This window comes from Pleurodeles waltl, chromosome 7 (genome assembly GCF_031143425.1).
Source record: "Pleurodeles waltl isolate 20211129_DDA chromosome 7, aPleWal1.hap1.20221129, whole genome shotgun sequence".
Classification (NCBI taxonomy): Eukaryota; Metazoa; Chordata; class Amphibia; order Caudata; family Salamandridae; genus Pleurodeles; species Pleurodeles waltl.
The window spans coordinates 1,441,749,433-1,441,767,186 of NC_090446.1; the positions used below are offsets into that span (position 1 = coordinate 1,441,749,433).

General features: G+C 44.6%; 1 protein-coding gene across 8 annotated transcripts in view; it reads left to right on the top strand.

Annotated features, from left to right (window-relative positions):
* Positions 1-17,754, top strand: part of HPN (hepsin) — a 162,415-nt gene that overhangs the window by 116,165 nt on the left and 28,496 nt on the right. For all 8 annotated transcript variants that reach the window (XM_069201093.1, XM_069201090.1, XM_069201092.1 and 5 more), the window contains 3 exons: positions 2,824-2,946; positions 3,628-3,668; positions 6,593-6,758. In XM_069201093.1, the coding sequence (XP_069057194.1) occupies positions 2,824-2,946; positions 3,628-3,668; positions 6,593-6,758 (330 nt within the window). The remainder of the gene's footprint in view (positions 1-2,823; positions 2,947-3,627; positions 3,669-6,592; positions 6,759-17,754) is intronic.

Consider the following 17,754-nt stretch of genomic DNA (forward strand, 5'->3'; position numbering starts at 1 on the left):
ATGTTATGGTATGCTCAATTTTAAATAGCACCACTTGCACTAGTTCTAAATGATCACACCATTTAAATTCTAATTCCTGGATTAGGACATTTTAAAATGGGTGATAGTTCACCTCCAGCTGGACCACTCTTACTGAAGACATTGGAAATAAGGATGAATGGCTGCTGTTTAGTATAGGAGATGGCAACAAGGTCATATAGACAAGTATAAATAACGATAGGTGATTATTTGAGGTGAGTATGTGGATGATAATTATTTGTTGGATGAGAGTGCTTGTTGACAGCTGTTTGGTATTGGGTGCCCTTGGAAATGTGGGCTTGAGAAAAGGTATATTGAGTACGGGTGTGAGAGAGGTAAGCAGAAGCGGGCCATGAAATACTTCAAATGCAAGGGCTATGAGATTATATAAATTCCTGTCTTCGATAGAAGCCAGTTGGCTTTGTATCAGCAATGCGTGATGATTTTTATATAAGACATTAAAGAAATTTCCATGGAGAAGTTTAGGTTAATTGGATGGGTGGAAGGAGCAATGCAAAAGACCTGCTGGTAGTCCCTAATCTTATTTGTCAAATATGTGCATGGATGGGGAAGTGTGTGTGGATTTTACCAAGGGTAAGTACCCCAAACCTTGCTGTGATGACTTTATTGTAGGTGAAAGACTCCACTTGCATGTTAGTGTTGAATGCTTACTTGGGGTGGAGACATGTTGGGACATGGAGAGAAGTAATGGAAATGGAGAAAATAAGCACAGGGTGCAGTTCAGAAGAAAGGCAGGGGAAAGCTAGAATTGAATGTATGTATGAATGAATCTGTAAGCACCAGGGACCAAGATGAAAGAACGGGTCTGCACTTCCAGAATGTGATCTTGGCAATGTTTGTAGAAGGAAGGAACTAAGCAAAACCGAATGCATGAGTATAGTATTGTGATCAACTGGACTGGTGTGAAAAGTGGAATGAAGTGTCAAATCGGTCAAGGAGTGTTCTGTTGTAAACTATTGTGAAGAGAGGACCTCACATGACCCCCAGTGTCATGGTGGTAGAACCCCAACACTGTGTAAAAGTAGGCTTTTTATTCAATTGACTGGATAAGAAGCAATCATTTTCTTGTTTAGACAATACACACCTTATTTTGAAATGTATATTTTTTAAGTATATATGCCACACAATATGGTGGTAGTAGGGGACCACAATGTCTTTGGAACAGCAGCAAACAACTGCTTGTGGAATGGAAGGAGAACTTGAAAGTAAAGTAGGTTCGAGGCAGGTTACTTCATACGCTTGTAGCTCCAGTCGAAGGGAGCAGCTACAAACCGTCCGGAAGCAAGCTGGCCAGTCACAAGTCAACAGAGGTTTAATTTGCCTTTTCAGATAATTCCTGTCTGGGTGATCTTTAACTGATGCAGAATCACCTCAGCCTACTCAGAAATAGCAATGGCAGTATGAACATGGAAGTAAATTAGGGCTAGTTAGAGGGAGTAGTGACTACCCTTTGCTTGCTTTTTGGTGAATCAGGTACTTACCTTGATAATGCTGGTCTCAAAGGCCATGTAGGAACAGCAGTAACAGAATGCATGAAGAGTATTCAGAGTCATGTTTCGTTTTTTTAATATCCTCTCCTTGCACATACTGGAGCAGCACAACAGCAAAGATGAGGATGTTAATGGTAAAGAATGTAACAATGTGTCAAAGGATACGTCATATAACCTCATAGCCCGCTGAATAGAGGTATAACGGCTGTTAAAGGCCCTGAATTTAACATATAGGCCTGAGCCACAGACTTTAATAACCAATACAGCCCGAGGCAGAAGAGCTATTAGGCTATTAGAACATTCCAACCTCTCAGGGAATAATGCTCTCATTTATAAAAAGAGAAACAGAATGACAAACATTAGATCATAAAGCAGAAGGATTATACCAGCCATTATTTGCCATGAGGCACATCATTTTCCCCAATGAAGCTCCCAACATTCCAATGTTCTAATAGAGAATTATAGCCTGTCATAGTGGGCTATACGGGCCATTAAAGGCCCGCTCCAGCATTAAAGCCTTTGTCAAGGGAGCGTACATTTAACCGTAGAAATAGTCCAGCTATGTCGGGCTATAAAACTAGTAGAACATTCCACTCCATGGGGACAGACTGTTCTAATTAGTAAAACAAAGGCATTTCTGAGCCTGACAGGGTTGAAATCTCCCTCTGCTCCCAAACATTTGTTCACAGCTGTTGCTGTGACTGTACAACAACTAACAGAACAAGCAGGGCCATGGCTCTTAGCTGTTGAACATTCACAGCAAGAGCTGTGAAAACAGGCTGACGTTAGCCTCTGGTTCTCCCCGGCTTGGTTGAACTGCTTTTTGTAGTTCAGCCAAGCCAGAGAGACCCAGGAGCTGTGTAGCATTCACCCCTTCTCTCCATCTGAAACCCTACTACGTCTGAGCTACAGGAGAGGGAAGGGCGAAGGCTGACTGTGTTGCCCTGCACAGCCTCTGCCTTTCTTTTTACTCTGCCTAAATAATATATTTTTGAGAGGCAGGAAAAAGAGAAAGGCAGATGCTGTATATTAGAACACTGGATGGTGCGAGCAGTTCATATAGGCCACTGCTGCTCCATTGTCTTCAATGGAGCTCCCAACATTCCAGTGTTCGAATATCACTTCTGCTATTCCTGTAATTTGGATGAATCAATGCACAAGTTTATGGGGTACCAAACTGTATGTCATGGATTGCAGCTGTGATCCCTAAGTTACATTCACATGTCTAACTTCTGTATTTTTATGTATGATCTGGGAGCATTCCTACAACATACTTCTCTCTGGTCTGTCACAGGGCCATGGGGCACTCAGAGCTAGATGTAAAGACTGCCGGAGCTAACGGGACCTTGGGGTATTTTTGTGTGGATGAGAAGCAGCTCCCCAGTGCCAAGCGGTTGACTGATGTCCTTTCACCATGGTAAGCTGGTGGCTTGTGCGTGAAGGAATTATCTTGTGCTACTTTCTATCACACTGTGCTTTTTTGGTACACTTCAAGTGTTGCTCTCTGTGGATCACTGAATGAATATCTCTTGCGTCCTGTACAATGAAAAATAAACAGTGTTTTCCAAAATTGCCAAGAATCATTTTATTAGGTTTTGTAAAATTACAATTTCTACATTGCTGGTGTCTAGGAGAAGCCGATGAGTGCCCCCCATGGCTTTTCCAAGTCAAGGTGCTGTTGAGTTTGACATTTAAAAAACATTTCTTTAGGGTACAGCCAATGTCTGTAAAATGGCTGACCTAAGACTGTGATGGGTATCCTGACTATCCTATCACAAATGCCACAGTCTACAATGCCCTTTAATTCAGAGGTCGGGATATCTGTCACATTTGTGATAGAGTATCCCACCCTCCAAACTTTAAATAAGGCCCTTAATCTGAGTAGTTAACTTCTCAAAGTTAAACTTACAAAGAAGTAGACCACCTGCTCTTAACATGGGAAACCTGGCTATTTGTTCCTTGAAAAGGGAATCAAAGTTGTTGAATTTCACCAAAGCATCTTCACACCATGATGCCACTCTGGTGTTTGATTCTCAGAGTTTGAACCTACATGTTACATTCTAACATCTCTCTGACAGTTGTATTTTTCCTTTTTCAGTGAGTGCCCGAAAGGACTGTTCCTTGCCATCCAGTGTCAAGGTAGGAAAGACAGAATTGAAGTTTATCAAGGTTTTGGAGTACTACTAGTGGTATGCATCCGCCCCACTCATAGTGTCCTATTTCAATGGCTTGAATTGAGATGGAAAGTTCATTCAATGTATTGTATTGAACATGATGTCTCTGTCTTGATGAGAGGATACCAACTTTCTGACCCTTAGTTCTCCCTCTTTTATGACATTTCCTCTGACAGGCAAATGTCATATAAGGTGAACTACAGGTCCAAAAACCTTTACTCAAAGACGCTGTTGTTCGATACTAGTTGGTCTCCTCTCCCAGGAGCTATTATTACTTGTGAGCCAAGGGGAATACCTCAGAAGGAAGGATTGCAGCCTAAAGCAAAGACTAGTTACTTAAAAACAGAAAATGTGAAACACCAGAAAAAAATGTAATTCATTTTTTTATTTCCTTTAAATAAATATGTGCTGGGGGAATGATATTTCTACAAATTACTTAACAGAAACTAGTGAAAAATCGATTTCAGCAAAAAAAGAGTGCAAGCGCACAGATACTCATTTGCAGCATAGTGCTGAAGCCCGTAATAGGTTTTCAAAACGTTAGTATGTATTACAGAATAAAGTTCACATCCAAGCTCTGTGAGCTGCCTCTAACAGGCTGTGTTAAGGAGGTTGAATCATTGTTAACCACCTGCCATTTTAAATGTGATAATGTGTTTAACACCTAGGTCTTGTCTGGGTTGCCATGGGCCTGCTCTTAAGCACATATCTGCAGGTTTCTCCAGATGACATTTAGGCATCCTGCACCATGTCATATATGCACACTTAATGCCAGCATTGTTGCCATCTTTAATCAAGGGCCTATGCACTTATGGACAGTTTAACAATCATAAAAACGTGAAAGGGACATACAATATAATGATGGTTGTTCTAATTAGTTAAGCTGAGAACAATGCACTTGCTAATATGATGCACAAATGAATTGTTGGGAATTAGGTTACTGGTTGAGGGAGGTGAAACCGTACTCAGTCAGCCATAACAATTTCTGTTAGGGGTAAACACAAGCAAACCCCAAATTAACCTGTGCTTAACACTCTGGTAGCTTGGCACAAAATCAGTCAGGCTTAAGTGAGAGGCACTGTATAATGTATTTTTGCAGCACCTCAAACAGCAATAAAGTGGAAACACAACACAAGAAAAATCCCACACCAACAATAGAGTTAGATTCAATAAATTGATACCAAAATGACTAAAATCCAATTAGTATAACAGTAGATATGCAATTTTAAAGCCTTGAGTAGAACTAGTGCGTAAAAGCACAAACTGTGGTAATCTGTTTGCGCCAGACAAGGAGAAAGTCAAAGTTCAGGCTTACCACAGTGGAGCATGGGTCAGATACAGGGACCCAGTTAGGTCTGCTGAGCAAACGTATCTTAAATCCTGGTTAAGGAGCTCTGCGAGGTCCCTGCATCAAGTATGCTTCGCGCAGCCAAGGTGGTGCAAGGGCCTCATGTGGAGATGTACCATGAGAAGGCGGTTCCAAGGAGCTGCGAGGCTGCGATGTGAGGTCCTGCATCATCATCTAGGATACCGCTGTGAGGGGCTTGAGATGTGAAGTACTTCATTAAAAATGCGTTGTGCATCAACTGGTTCTGAAGAAGTTGCTGGGCTTGTGATGTGCAGTCCTGCATTGTCATTGAGGATGCCTTCCTTTAGAGGCTGTGGGCTGTGATGTGCTACGAAGTGCTGCGTTGAAGATGCATCGCACAGCAGTAGCGATGCAGAGTTTTTTGAGGCAATGCCTCATTGATGCAGTTCTGATGCAGAGTTTTGGGAGGTGATGTGTCTCACTGCATCAGTTCTGCTGGGGCCACGGATGCTTTCACGATTTCATGACTGCCAACACTTGTTTGTTTAAAGCAACTCTTGTCCCTTAAACGCCCAGGCACTATTTTAAAAAACACAAATGTAATTAAGCATACAAGGAATGATACAGGAGTGAACATGAGTCCACTCACCCACAACAATAGCTTCAACTTAGCACTCTGTCGCCATTTTAAGTCGGATGTCGGTAAATAGTTCATTTGTTTCCAAAACCAACTGCATCTGACAATTTCAAACACATGCATTACTAATATATCTATGAACAGTCTATTATTTCCATAAAATGTGCGATACTGATTAACATTCTGAGTGAATTTAAAGTTTATTGCATATTTATAGCAAGTCAATTAAGGATGACTTAGCAAAGTGTGACTTATGGCAAATGTATCTCGAGTGCATGCTCTTACACAAACGTACTTTTACATAAACGTGTCTATGTAAGGGGGAATACTGCCCCATATGCTGAACATACTTGTGCCCATAGTTATACTTTTTTAGCGCCGCATTTGCGACGCTTTTTTGACGCAAAATCGGCGCAAACATACAAATTACAATTGTAGTTTGTAAGTTTGCGCCGTTTTTGCGTAAAAAAACGACGCAAATGCGGCGCTAAAAAAGTATAAATATGGGCCTTGGTCTGTGTGACATGTACAGCACATGGGAGTTTAGCTTAAGGGATGTGAGGGAGCTCGGTGAGGTCAGTGTTTCACTGATGTGAGGGTCTGTCCACAGCCTATTCTGATTAGACCTGTCGTGACAAGGTAGCAGTTAGCTAAAGTAGCAGAGGTGGTTTCCTGGTGCCCACCGGTGCTGAATTGTGTATGCTGCCCATTTGCTAAACCTTGCTATCATTGATCTTGTCGAGGAAGGGCAAAATCCCTTCTGGTTAGCGCTGAATATTAATGAACCACGAAGCTGAGTAATCGTTTCTCGCAAAACCCACTTCCTGCCTGCATTACCAACCCTGTCTGATTTGCAAACTGTACTCTGTTTTGGTGAAAAATCCATTGCGGGCACCAATGTGTACCTTTTGTGGTCTCTTCCATGCATGTTTCTGTTTTGCAGACTGCGGTCGAAGGAAGCTGCCGGTTGATCGGATAGTCGGAGGGCAGGATGCCAGTCTAGGAAAATGGCCATGGCAAGTCAGTCTCCACTATGATGACACTCACCTTTGTGGCGGATCCCTCATTTCTTATGAGTGGGTTCTGACTGCTGCCCACTGCTTTCCTGAGTGAGTAATATTAGGATTGGGAATTCGGTGTACAGCTCTAGAATTAGCGTAATAACTCTTCGCTTATTTCTAGCATCCATTGGCTGTGATTTACATTTGTATAATTTTCCAAATATGAATAGACAGCAAATTAGTTTTCCGTTTCACAATACGCTAGATGGCTGCTCTCTTACAAAGAAACATTCAAGTTGAATCACAGTGCATTCACTCACTCATTCATTGCACTCACTCGGGCTAAGAATAATCTATTCTCTGCTCGCGTGCAGATCTTGCAGGAGTCTTCACTGCCTGAGTTTCAGGTTTAGGAAGCTTTCCCCTCAGAACAAGTGTGGGCGTGAAGCCTTCAAATAATAAAGCCAAGGTTAAAGTGAAGTGATGGTTATCCTTCGGTATAACGCCTTAAAGGATATTGGAACAAATACCCTGAGAAATTCACCTAAAACTACCACAGTTAACGTGCAGCTATGCTTACACATTGAGAGAGACGCCTGTTGAATCCACAGGTTATGGTTAGAAGCACAATCCGTAAGTCACACAACAGCCGTGCAAGAGACAACTTTCACACTACTGCAACAAACATGACCTCACCCTAAAGGAAACAGATACAATTACAAATGTGAGTCATCTCACAGGTGAGGTTGCATACCATTCTACCCTTGCCCCTTTGACAGAGATGGCTACGAATGTAGTATTGTAATTGTATTTATATAGTGCTTACTACCCCTGACGAGGCGTCGGATCGCTTTTGGGCTACTCCGGAACCCAAGAGGAATAGTGGTGACAGTGTAGGAAATATGAGTACAGCATTAGTATCATTAATTATGAGTACAGCATTAGTATCATTAATTATGAGTACAGCATTAGTATCATTAACTGGTTTGCATATGCGTCATTGTTTAATTTAATATAACTTTAAAGTTGTGTTTTTTTTTTTTTAAATGTTGTTAGGACATGAGCATTGCATTTAATGTGCGAGTTCTGGCTTACACAATGGTAATTGAATGTTAGCTGTAATAGATAACCCTGGTAACCCTAAAGAGGTTCAGATACCTGAACAGGCAATTTAGTCACATTGCTCACTTTATTTTCAGTTGTCCAAGATGAACGTTCAGAATATTTAACTTGAGGGGACAGTCAGTTGTATAGCTTATCTAGCTAATGGGGAAGGTTCAGTACATATCATAGCCAAGCCCCTAAAACCGCTCCAGTATAGAAATTTGCAAATGCATAGCGAAAATTAAGTGTGGATACACTGAGATGCAAACTCTTAGAGAACATGAATGGACACTCAGTGGCATTCCCCCACACTTTATTGGCTACAGGTAAGACCTTTCTCAGTGGACAGTTAATGAGAGATTCTGCACACACCTATAAAGCAGCTGCAGCAAGAAGCCTAATACTTGAGTCAGAACTAGTGATGGTTATGCACATGTACCACACAAACCCCACCGAGGCTACAACTGGCTCCCTTACAGATAAGAAATATGAACTCAACTCCATTCTTACAATGCAGGCAGAAAATGCTGTACTGTGGATCAAACACCTGCATTATGAATTTAGCAAAAATGCGTACGGCTCTTGGCCCTTCCAAATGAAAGAAGGTGCAGCTGCGTCTACCATCCCTGCCATTCACAATACTGCTAAGGTGTTAACTAACGCCATACACATTATATAACAAGAGCCTTTGTTACCTTCTACAATAGTATTCAAAGCAGGAGTCCCTCAACAGATATTTTTAGATGCCTTAGTTCTTCCTAAGTTCTCACAAGCACACCAAAGGGATCTCAGATTAGGTTGCAGATGCCACAAAAACAAGCCAGTGGGTAAAGCACCTAGAAAGTCTGGGTTCCCAGTAGAATTCTACAAATCACAACACACGAGATTGCTCCTCTATTGGGTAAGCTGTTTAGGAAATCCATCAATATCCATCAATATCGGATGTCTTGCAACAGGATTTAATAGGGCCTTTATTTCATTGATCCCCAAACCAGACAGAGATCCACTTCAATGTGAGAACTACCGGCCAACCTCACTGATTAATAATGACATCAACCTTTTAGCGAACATCGTGGCAGTGAAATTGCACTCTAGTCAGGGTAAATCACACACAATCCAAATTATCCTGTGCTCACCCTCTGGTAGCCTGGCACTGAGCAGTCAGGCTTAATTTAGAAGGCAATATGTAAAGTATTTGTGCAATAAATCATACAATAACACAATATAGCACCACAAAAATACACCACATAGTGTTTAGAAAAATATATAATATTTATCTGATAAGATGCAGGTCAAAACGATCAAAGATGAAATAAGTAAATGTTGAGATATCACTGAAAGGTGATATAAAGGGCCAGATGTATCAAAGGTTTTTACCCATTCTACGTCTATGGGAAAATGTGTTCATACATATGGCCCAAAGTGTCTTAAGTCTTTGCAAAACAAATACATGTCTCTTAAAAAGAATAAATGTCTCTTGCATGCACAAAGTACCTAGTTTGCGTTCAAAATCTCCGCAAGGGACCGCAGAGGAGGCGATGCGTGGAAAACGGGGAGGTGTGCATCAGTTTCGCCCCTTCGCACACTGACATGCGTCATTATTTTCCACACAGGGGAAGGCTTTGCGTTGATTTCCTGCGCGTGGACTTGGTTCCTCTTCGGGTTGCGGGGTTATCTGGCACCCCAGGTGCGTGGAATCCTGGGCTTGCGGAGCAAAGTCACACGCACTGCGTCGATCCAGTAGGCGTTGCATGGAATTTTCTCCCGCATGGCAGGCTCTGCGTCGATTTCCCTCTGTAAGTCGGGCTGCGTCATACCGGGTCAGCTGTGTGTCGATCTGTTGGGTTGTGCGTCAAAGTTCCGGTCGCACCACAGGCGCCGCATCGATCTTCTCCTTGCGAAGTCACGCTGTGTCGTCCCAGTTCGGCGTGCGTTGAATTTCTCACAGCGGGGCAGGCTGAGCGTTGTTTTTAGCAGGCTGTGCGTCAAATGTTTTTTGCGCAAGGAGTCCAGTTGCAGGAGTGAAGTGCTTTTGGTCCTGAGTGTTCAGGGAACAGGAGGCAAGTCCTATCCAAGCCCTTAAAGAACACTGCTCAGCACAGCCAGAGAGCAGCAAGGCAGCAGGGAAACAGCAAGGCAGCAGTCCTTGTCAGAAAAGCAGTCCCAGTGAGTCCCTTGGGCAGCCAGGACTCTTGGCAGGTCTGGTTCAGGGATTCTTCACCAGCAGGTTTCTTGTCCAGAAGTGTCTGTGAGGTAGAGTGTCTATCCCAAGAGGTGCCTGTGAGGTAGAGTGTCTACCCCAAGAAGTGTCTAAGTTGGTAGGGTCAGAGACCTTGCTTAAATACCCAAAAATGCCTTTGAAGTGGGGGAGACTTCAAAGAGTGGCTTAGAAGTGCACAAGGTCCCCTTTCAGTTCCATCCTGTCTGCCAGGGTCCCAGTAGGGGGTGTGGCAGTCCTTTGTGTGAGGGCAGGCTATTGTCCTATGACATGCAAGTGTCAAACCTTCCACCCTCCTAGCCCAGGAAGACCCATTCAAAATGAAGATGTATGCAAGTGAGGCTGAGTATCCTGTGTTTGGGTTGTGTCTGAGTGAATGCACAAGGGAGCTGTCAACTAAACCTAGCCAGACGTGGATTGGAAAGCACAGAAGGATTTACGTGTAGAGAAATGCTCACTTTCTAAAAGTAGCATTTCTAAAATAGTAATATAAAATCCAACTGCACCAGTCAATAGGATTTTGTATCACCATTCTGGCCATACTAAATATGACCTTCCTACTCCTTTCAGATCAGCAGCTACCACTCAAAACAATGTATGAGGGCAGCCCCAATGTTAGCCAATGAAAGGAGCGGGCCTCACAGTAGTGTAAAAACTAATTTAGGAGTTTTACACTACTAGGACATGTAAACTACACAGGTACATGTCCTGCCTTTTGCCTACTCAGCACCCTGCCCTATGGGTTACCTAGGGATTACCTTAGGGGTGTCTTATGTGTAGAAAAAGGGGAGTTTTAGGCTTGGCAAGTACTTTTAAATGCCAAGTCGAATTGGCAGTGAAACTGCACACACAGGCCTTGCAATGGCAGGCCTGAGACACGGTTAAGGGGCTACTGAAGTGGGTGGCACAATCAGTGCTGCAGGCCCACTAGTAGCATTTAATCTACAGACCCTGGTCACATATAGTGCACTGTACTAGAGACTTATAAGTAAATTAAATAGTCCAATTTGGTATGAGCCAATGTCCCAATGTTTTAAGGAGAGAGCATATGCACTTTAACACTGATTAGCAGTGTTAAAGTGTGCAGATTCCTAAAGCCAGCAAAACTGAGGTTAGAAAAAGAGAATTGGAAGGCAAAAAGTCTGGGGATAACCCTGCAGAAAGGTCATTTCCAACATATCCTTGTTCCAGCCTAAAGCCAGGGTAGACTAATGAACTCTCTGATGGACTTCCCTGCTTAAGGCGATAGAACATGACAATGGCCCACTACTGCAGGGGCACTTGTCAGTTCTACGCCTTTCTGACTCAGTGAGGCTCCTCTGTCTATACTGTCTGGGGCCACTGAACTGACCCATGGGGAACCCTTCTCATCACCTGAGGACCCCATCTGTGAAGCTCCTAACTTTAATTTGCTCACAGATGCATCCCAGTATGCAGACAGTACCACCATGACCAACAAAGTGATGTGGCCTGTTCCATTCCTTGGGTCTGATTTCTGTCCCTAACCAAGGGAAAACTCTGTCCACAAGGACAGAAACTAACAGACGCTACTGACAGCTGTCAGTGTCAAGAGCCAGGCCCCAGACCATCCACTGCTAAGTGGAGACCCTGAGGGGGGCCGTTGGATGAGATTCTCCTCCAGCTGGGGGGGTTGGTAGGGAGCTCCCAAGGGGCTCCTGAAGCATCCCAGAATGGGGGGCAGTAGCCACAGGGGTCCTGCACCCCTTCTCCATTCTCACCAGTTCAGGGGTGGGTCCCTGATAATGGTCACTCAGCCCAGCGTCTGTACCCCGAGGCTCAACAGAGTACAAAGGTGAGTCCTTTCTCACCTTGCCTCTGCATATGGGCTCACATACCCTCCTCTGGGGAGTGGTACTGCCAGACTTCTGAACTGCCAAGGCGCCCCTAGGGGTCAACCCTCTCAGTTCTCCTGACACTAGGGGTAACTCATTCCCCAGAATGCAGTCAATGGCAGCTGGGGACTAATTATGACCCGTCTCTGTATCACCTCCCCACCCCACTCTAGGGACACCAGGGCCATGGGGTGGAAGAAATCCTCCCCAATGGCTGGAGTCACTCTACACACCTGTCCGGTGTACTGCTCTGGTGGCACTAGTCTCTCCACCATCATGGTAAGACTAGCCCCTGTGTCTCTCAGAGCGGTGACTGGGACCCCATTCACTCCCACCTGGTGGAGAGTGACGACTCCCACCCTCAGGGATCACCAGTTTACCCTCTGAGTCCACCTCCCAACTAAAGGAGATGAAGAAATGGTCTACGCCCTGCCCCTGGGAACTACTTTCCCCCAAGGCCACATGCCCCCCCCTTAGATGTCCCAATAGTAGGTGATTTCTTTGGACAGACAGAGTCCCCTTTCCTGTGTCCTAGCTGGGAACACTCAGAGCAGCAGGGTTGGGAATGGGATGCTTTGGGCCACTGCCCACCAGAACCACCACCCTGTTTCTCAGATGGGGCATGGCAACCCTTTCCTCCCCCCTTACTCTGGGACTTTTCGGGGTCATCTCTAACCTCACCCTCACTCTGTTGGGGGGAACTGGAACTACCCTTCTTGGGGTCACTCTGAGATACCTTTTTGGACACTCTGGTACTAGTCCAGAGGTCCGCCTCCTCAGCAAGCTTCCTGGGATCAGTCAGTTTACTGTCAACCAAGTGCTGGAGCAACTCTGTAGAACAAAGACTGAGCATATGCTCTCTCAGAATTAAATTAAATAACCCTGTATAATCATCTACTTTGCTGCCCTGCACCCATCCATTCAGTGCCTTACCAGAGAAATCAAAACAGTCTACCCTAGTTTGTGTGGAGAGTTTGCTGTCCCTGAACCTCTGACGGTATTTATCAGGAGTCTGCCCAAACTTGGCAAGTAAAGGGGGTCTTCATGGGTGCATATATGTTTTGATCCCTAGGATCCAGTGTAAGAAGTGTGTCCCTCCCCACAGCTGGTACATACCACCACAAGGCTGCCCCCCATTGCTCTACAGGAACGCCATGAGCCCCTAGTGCAACTTCGTACGCAGCCAGCCAGTTATCAGTGTCATCTCCCACCACATAACTGTGCACAACATTTTTAGGTATACCAACCTTTCTTTCTTCAGCAGGTTCTGCATGTATGCTGCCACCATCACTGCTGGACTCAGACTGTCTCGCCTTGATCTCCAGCTCCTTGAGACTCAGTTCATGAGCCAACAACAGTTTTTTCTCAGCCAAGGCTCTCTCGGCTGCAACTTCAGCTCTCTTAGCTTCAATCTCTTTAACTGCTCTTTCAGCCTCATCTTGCTTGGCTTCTCTCTCTGCCCTCCTTTCCTCCTGTTGAGCCTCAATTTTTAGCCTTGCCATCTGCAATTGAAACTGTCTCTCCTCTCTCCTTTTCTCTCCGGTCAGGCCTTGATCAGAGACACTGCTCCCTGGTTTGACAGGGGGCACAATTGCAGTGGTAACATCATCTACTGATGGCAAAAAATCCTCTGGAGGAGCCATGTTCTGGCTTCTCCTCCTCAGCATCCTTCTCTGAATGGGCTTCTGCCCAGGCCCTGAGCGCCATTTGAAATTCCTCTTTTCTGGAGACACCTTGGGTGGGTACTCCCATATCCCTGCAGACTCCTTTCAGCTGTTTGACAGTATACGTCTCCAACAGGGCCAGGTCAAAATCTCCTGCTTGAGACCCAGCCTGAGACATGTTGAGTGAGGATGTTAGTCAAAAATTGACAGGAAAAATTTAAATTGCAAAAAAAGGTAAAAATCAAGTTCACCTTCAACCGTGGGTTGGTAGAGAAATACTTAGCTACTGTATGTCACTCCACAAATGCAAGTCCTATCCTCACTGCTGATCACCAATGATAGAAATGGGGTCTTTGGTTGGCAGTCAGGTTACCCCCTGTTCAAGCAAGGACCCTCACTCCAGTCAGGGTAAGTCACACACAATCCAAACTATCCTGTGCCCACCCTCTGGTAGCTTGGCATTGAGCAGTCAGGCTTAACTAAGAAGGCAATGTCTAAAGTATTTGTGCAATAAATCATACAATAACACAATATAGCACCAAAAAAATACACCACACAGTGCTTAGAAAAAATATATAATATTTATTTGATGAGATGCAGGTCAAAACGATCAAAGATGCAATAAGTAAATGTTGAGATATCACTGAAAAGTGATATAAAATGTCTTAAGTCTTTGCAAAACAAATAAATGTCTCTTAAAAACAATAGATGTCTCTTGCAAGCACAAAGTACCTGGTTTGCGTTCAAAATCTTCACAAGGGACCGCAGAGGAGGCGATGCGTGGAAAACGGGGAGGTGTGCGTCGGTTTCGCCCCTTCTCATACTGACTTGCGTCGTTATTTTCCATGCAGGGGAAGGCTTTGCATCAATTTCCGGCGCGTGGACTTGGTTCCTCTTCGGGTTGCTGGGTTTTCTGGCACCCCAGGTACTGTGTGTGGAATCCTGGGCTTTCGGAGCAAAGTCACAAGTGCTGCGTCAATCCAGTGGGCGTTGTGTGGAATTTTCTCCTGCACGGCAGATGGTGCGTCGATTCCTCTCTGGAAGTCGGGCTGCATCGTCCCGAGTTGGCTGTGTGTCGATCCAGTGGACCGTGCGTCGAAGTTCCGGTCGCAACGCAGGTGCCACGCCAATCTTCTCCTTGCGAAGTCACGCTGAGTCATCCCAGTTCGGCATGCAGTGAATTTCTCACCGTGGGGCAGGCTGTCTGTCGTTTTTAGCAGGCTGTGCATCTAATTTTCACACCACAAGGAGTCCAGTTGCAGGAGTGAAGTCTTTTTCGTCCTGAGACTTCACGGAACAGGAGGCAAGCTCTATCCAAGCCCTTGGAGAGCACTTCTCAGCACACCCAGAGAGCAGCAAGGCAGCAGGGCAACAGCAAGGCAGCAGTCCTTGTCAGAAAAGCAGTGCCAGTGAGTCCTTTGGGCAGCCAGGCAGTTCCTCTTGGCAGGTCTGGTTCAGGGATTCTTCACCAGCAGGTTTCTTGTCCAGAAGTGTCTGTGAGGTAGAGTGTCTACCCCAAGAAGTGTCTGTGAGGTAGAGTGTCTACCCCAAAAAGTGCCTAAGTTGGTTGGGTCAGAGACCCTGCTTAAATACCCAAGTGTGCCTTTGAAGTTGGGGAGACTTCAAAGAGTGGCTTAGAAGTGCACCAGGTCCCCTTTCAGTTCAATCCTGTCTGCCAGGGTCCCAGTAGGGGGTGTGACAGTCCTTTGTGTGAGAGCAGGCCCTCCACCCTCCCAGCCCAGGAAGACCCATTCAGAATGCAGATGTATGCAAGTGGGGCTGAGTATCCTGTGTTTGAGGTGTGTCTGAGTGAATATGCAAGGAGCTGTCAACTAAACCCAGCCAGACGTGGCTTGTAAGGCACAGAAAGATTTAGGTGCAGAGAAATGTTCACTATCTAAAAGTGGCATTTCTAAAATAGTAATATTAAATCCAACTTCACCAGTCAGCAGGATTTTGTATTACCATTCTGGCCATACTAAATGTGACCTCCCTACTCCTTTCAGATCAGCAGCTACCACTCAAACAATGTATGAGGGCAGCCCCAATGTTAGCCTATAAAGAGAGCAGGCCTCACAGTAGTGTAAAAACAAATTTAGGAGTTTTACACTACCAGGACATGTAAACTACACAGGTACATACCCTACCTTTTACCTACACAGCACCCTGCCCTAGGGCACACCTTAGGGGTGATTTATATGTAGAAAACGGGGAGTTTTAGGCGTGGCAAGTACTTTTAAATGCAAAGACGGATTGGCAGTGAAACTGCACACACAGGCCTTGCAATGGCATGCCTGAGACAAGGTTAAGGGGCTACTGAAGTGGGTGGTAAAATCAGTGCTGCAGGCCCACTAGCAGCTTTTAATCTACAGACCCTGGGCACATATAGTGCACTCAACTAGGGACTTCTAAGTAAATTAAATAGCCTAATTGGGTGTGATCCAATGTTACCATGTTTAAAGGGAGAGAGCATATGCACTTTCGCACTGGTTAGTAGTGGTGAAGTGCGCAGAGTCTAAAAACCAGCAAAAACAGTATCTCAAAAGTGGCGGAAGGCAGGCAAAAAGTTTGGGGTGACCACCCTAAGGCTGTCAGGTCTAACACTGAGTATCCTGTGTTTGGGGTGTGTCAGAGTGAATGCACAAGGGAGCTGTCAACTAAACCTAGCCAGACGTGGAGTGGAAGGCACAGAAGGATTTAAGTGTAGAGTAATGCTCACTTTCTAAAAGTAGCATTTCTAAAATAGTAATATAAAATCCATCTTCACCAGTCAGTAGGGTTTTGTATCACCATTCTGGCCATACTAAATATGACCTTCCTACTCCTTTCAGATCAGCAGCTACCACTAAAAACAATGTATGAGGGCAGCCCCAATGTTAGCCAATGAAGGGAGCAGGTCTCACGGCAGTGTAAAAACTAATTTAGGAGTTTTACACTACCAGGACATGTAAACTACACAGGTACATGCCCTGCCTTTTACCTACACAGCACCCTGCCCTAAGGGTTACCTAGGGCATACCTTAGGGACGTCTTATGTGTAGAAAAAGGGGAGTTTTAGGCTTGGCAAGTACTTTTAAATGCCAAGTCGAATTACAGTGAAACTGCACACACATGCCTTGCAATGGCAGGCCTAAGACAAGGTTAAGGGGCTACTGAGGTGGGTGGCACAATCAGTGCAGCAGGCCCACTAGTAGCATTTAACCTACAGGACCTGGGCACATATAGTGCACTCTACTAGGGACTTATAAGTAAATTAAATAGTCCAATTGGGTATGAGTCAATGTCACCATGTTTTAAGGAGAGAACATAGGCACTTTAGCACTGATTAGCAGTGGTAAAGTGTGCAGAGTCCCAAAGCCAGCCAAAATTAGGTCAGAAAAAGATAAGAAGGAAGGCAAAGGGTCTCGGGAAAACCCTGCAGAAAGGCCATTCCAACAATCCTAATCTGGGACAAAGTTCAACTATCCATGTGGGGGCGAATTCAGACTATTAGAATGATGATTGCACCACACTTTAATTATATTTGTAGTATTCTACCAAATCCAATATCAGTGACACAACTCCTCTTTATTTACCACCTGACATATATCTACTGTACTGTATATGGTAGGGAAACTCTCCTATCCAAAACTATCATACAGCTCAACATTTACCACAACTAGCTTACAACTTTCACTTGGAGTTAGAAACCCCAGACTGGGTTCTGTTGGAAAATCACCTGCAAGGAGGAATCATCGACATAGCAATTTGTCATGAGAAAACTCTTTCTGAAGGTCTTAAATAAATCCCATAGTGACAGGAACCATTAGGATGAGGATAACAGGCCACAAACCGTCGAGCAGCATCCTATCTTACACTCTAAGGTACCCCTATGGCACAAGTCAGAGATCCAGGTTGAAGGGAAGAAGCTATACTGGCAAGCATAGGTGCAACATGGCATTAATAAATTAAAACACATTAAAGTGAAGGAGTCTCACAAAACCTTCCCAGATCTTACTGTAGAATTCCAGCTTGAACAGAAACACTTTTTGAACTGCACGGAATTGAAGGCTTACCTGACTAACACACTGCGAATAAATGAAAAAACAGGAACATGATACAACTTTTTTGATTATGTACAAAAATAGGGCACATATCGGAAGATACTCTCCGGCCTCAGTGAACCATTAATCAACTGTCTGTACTCTAAACCAATGGTGTCCCATCTCAAAGACAATTTGCAACCACTCTTTCGTAGATCATATAACGAGGAAGAATGGTCTGAG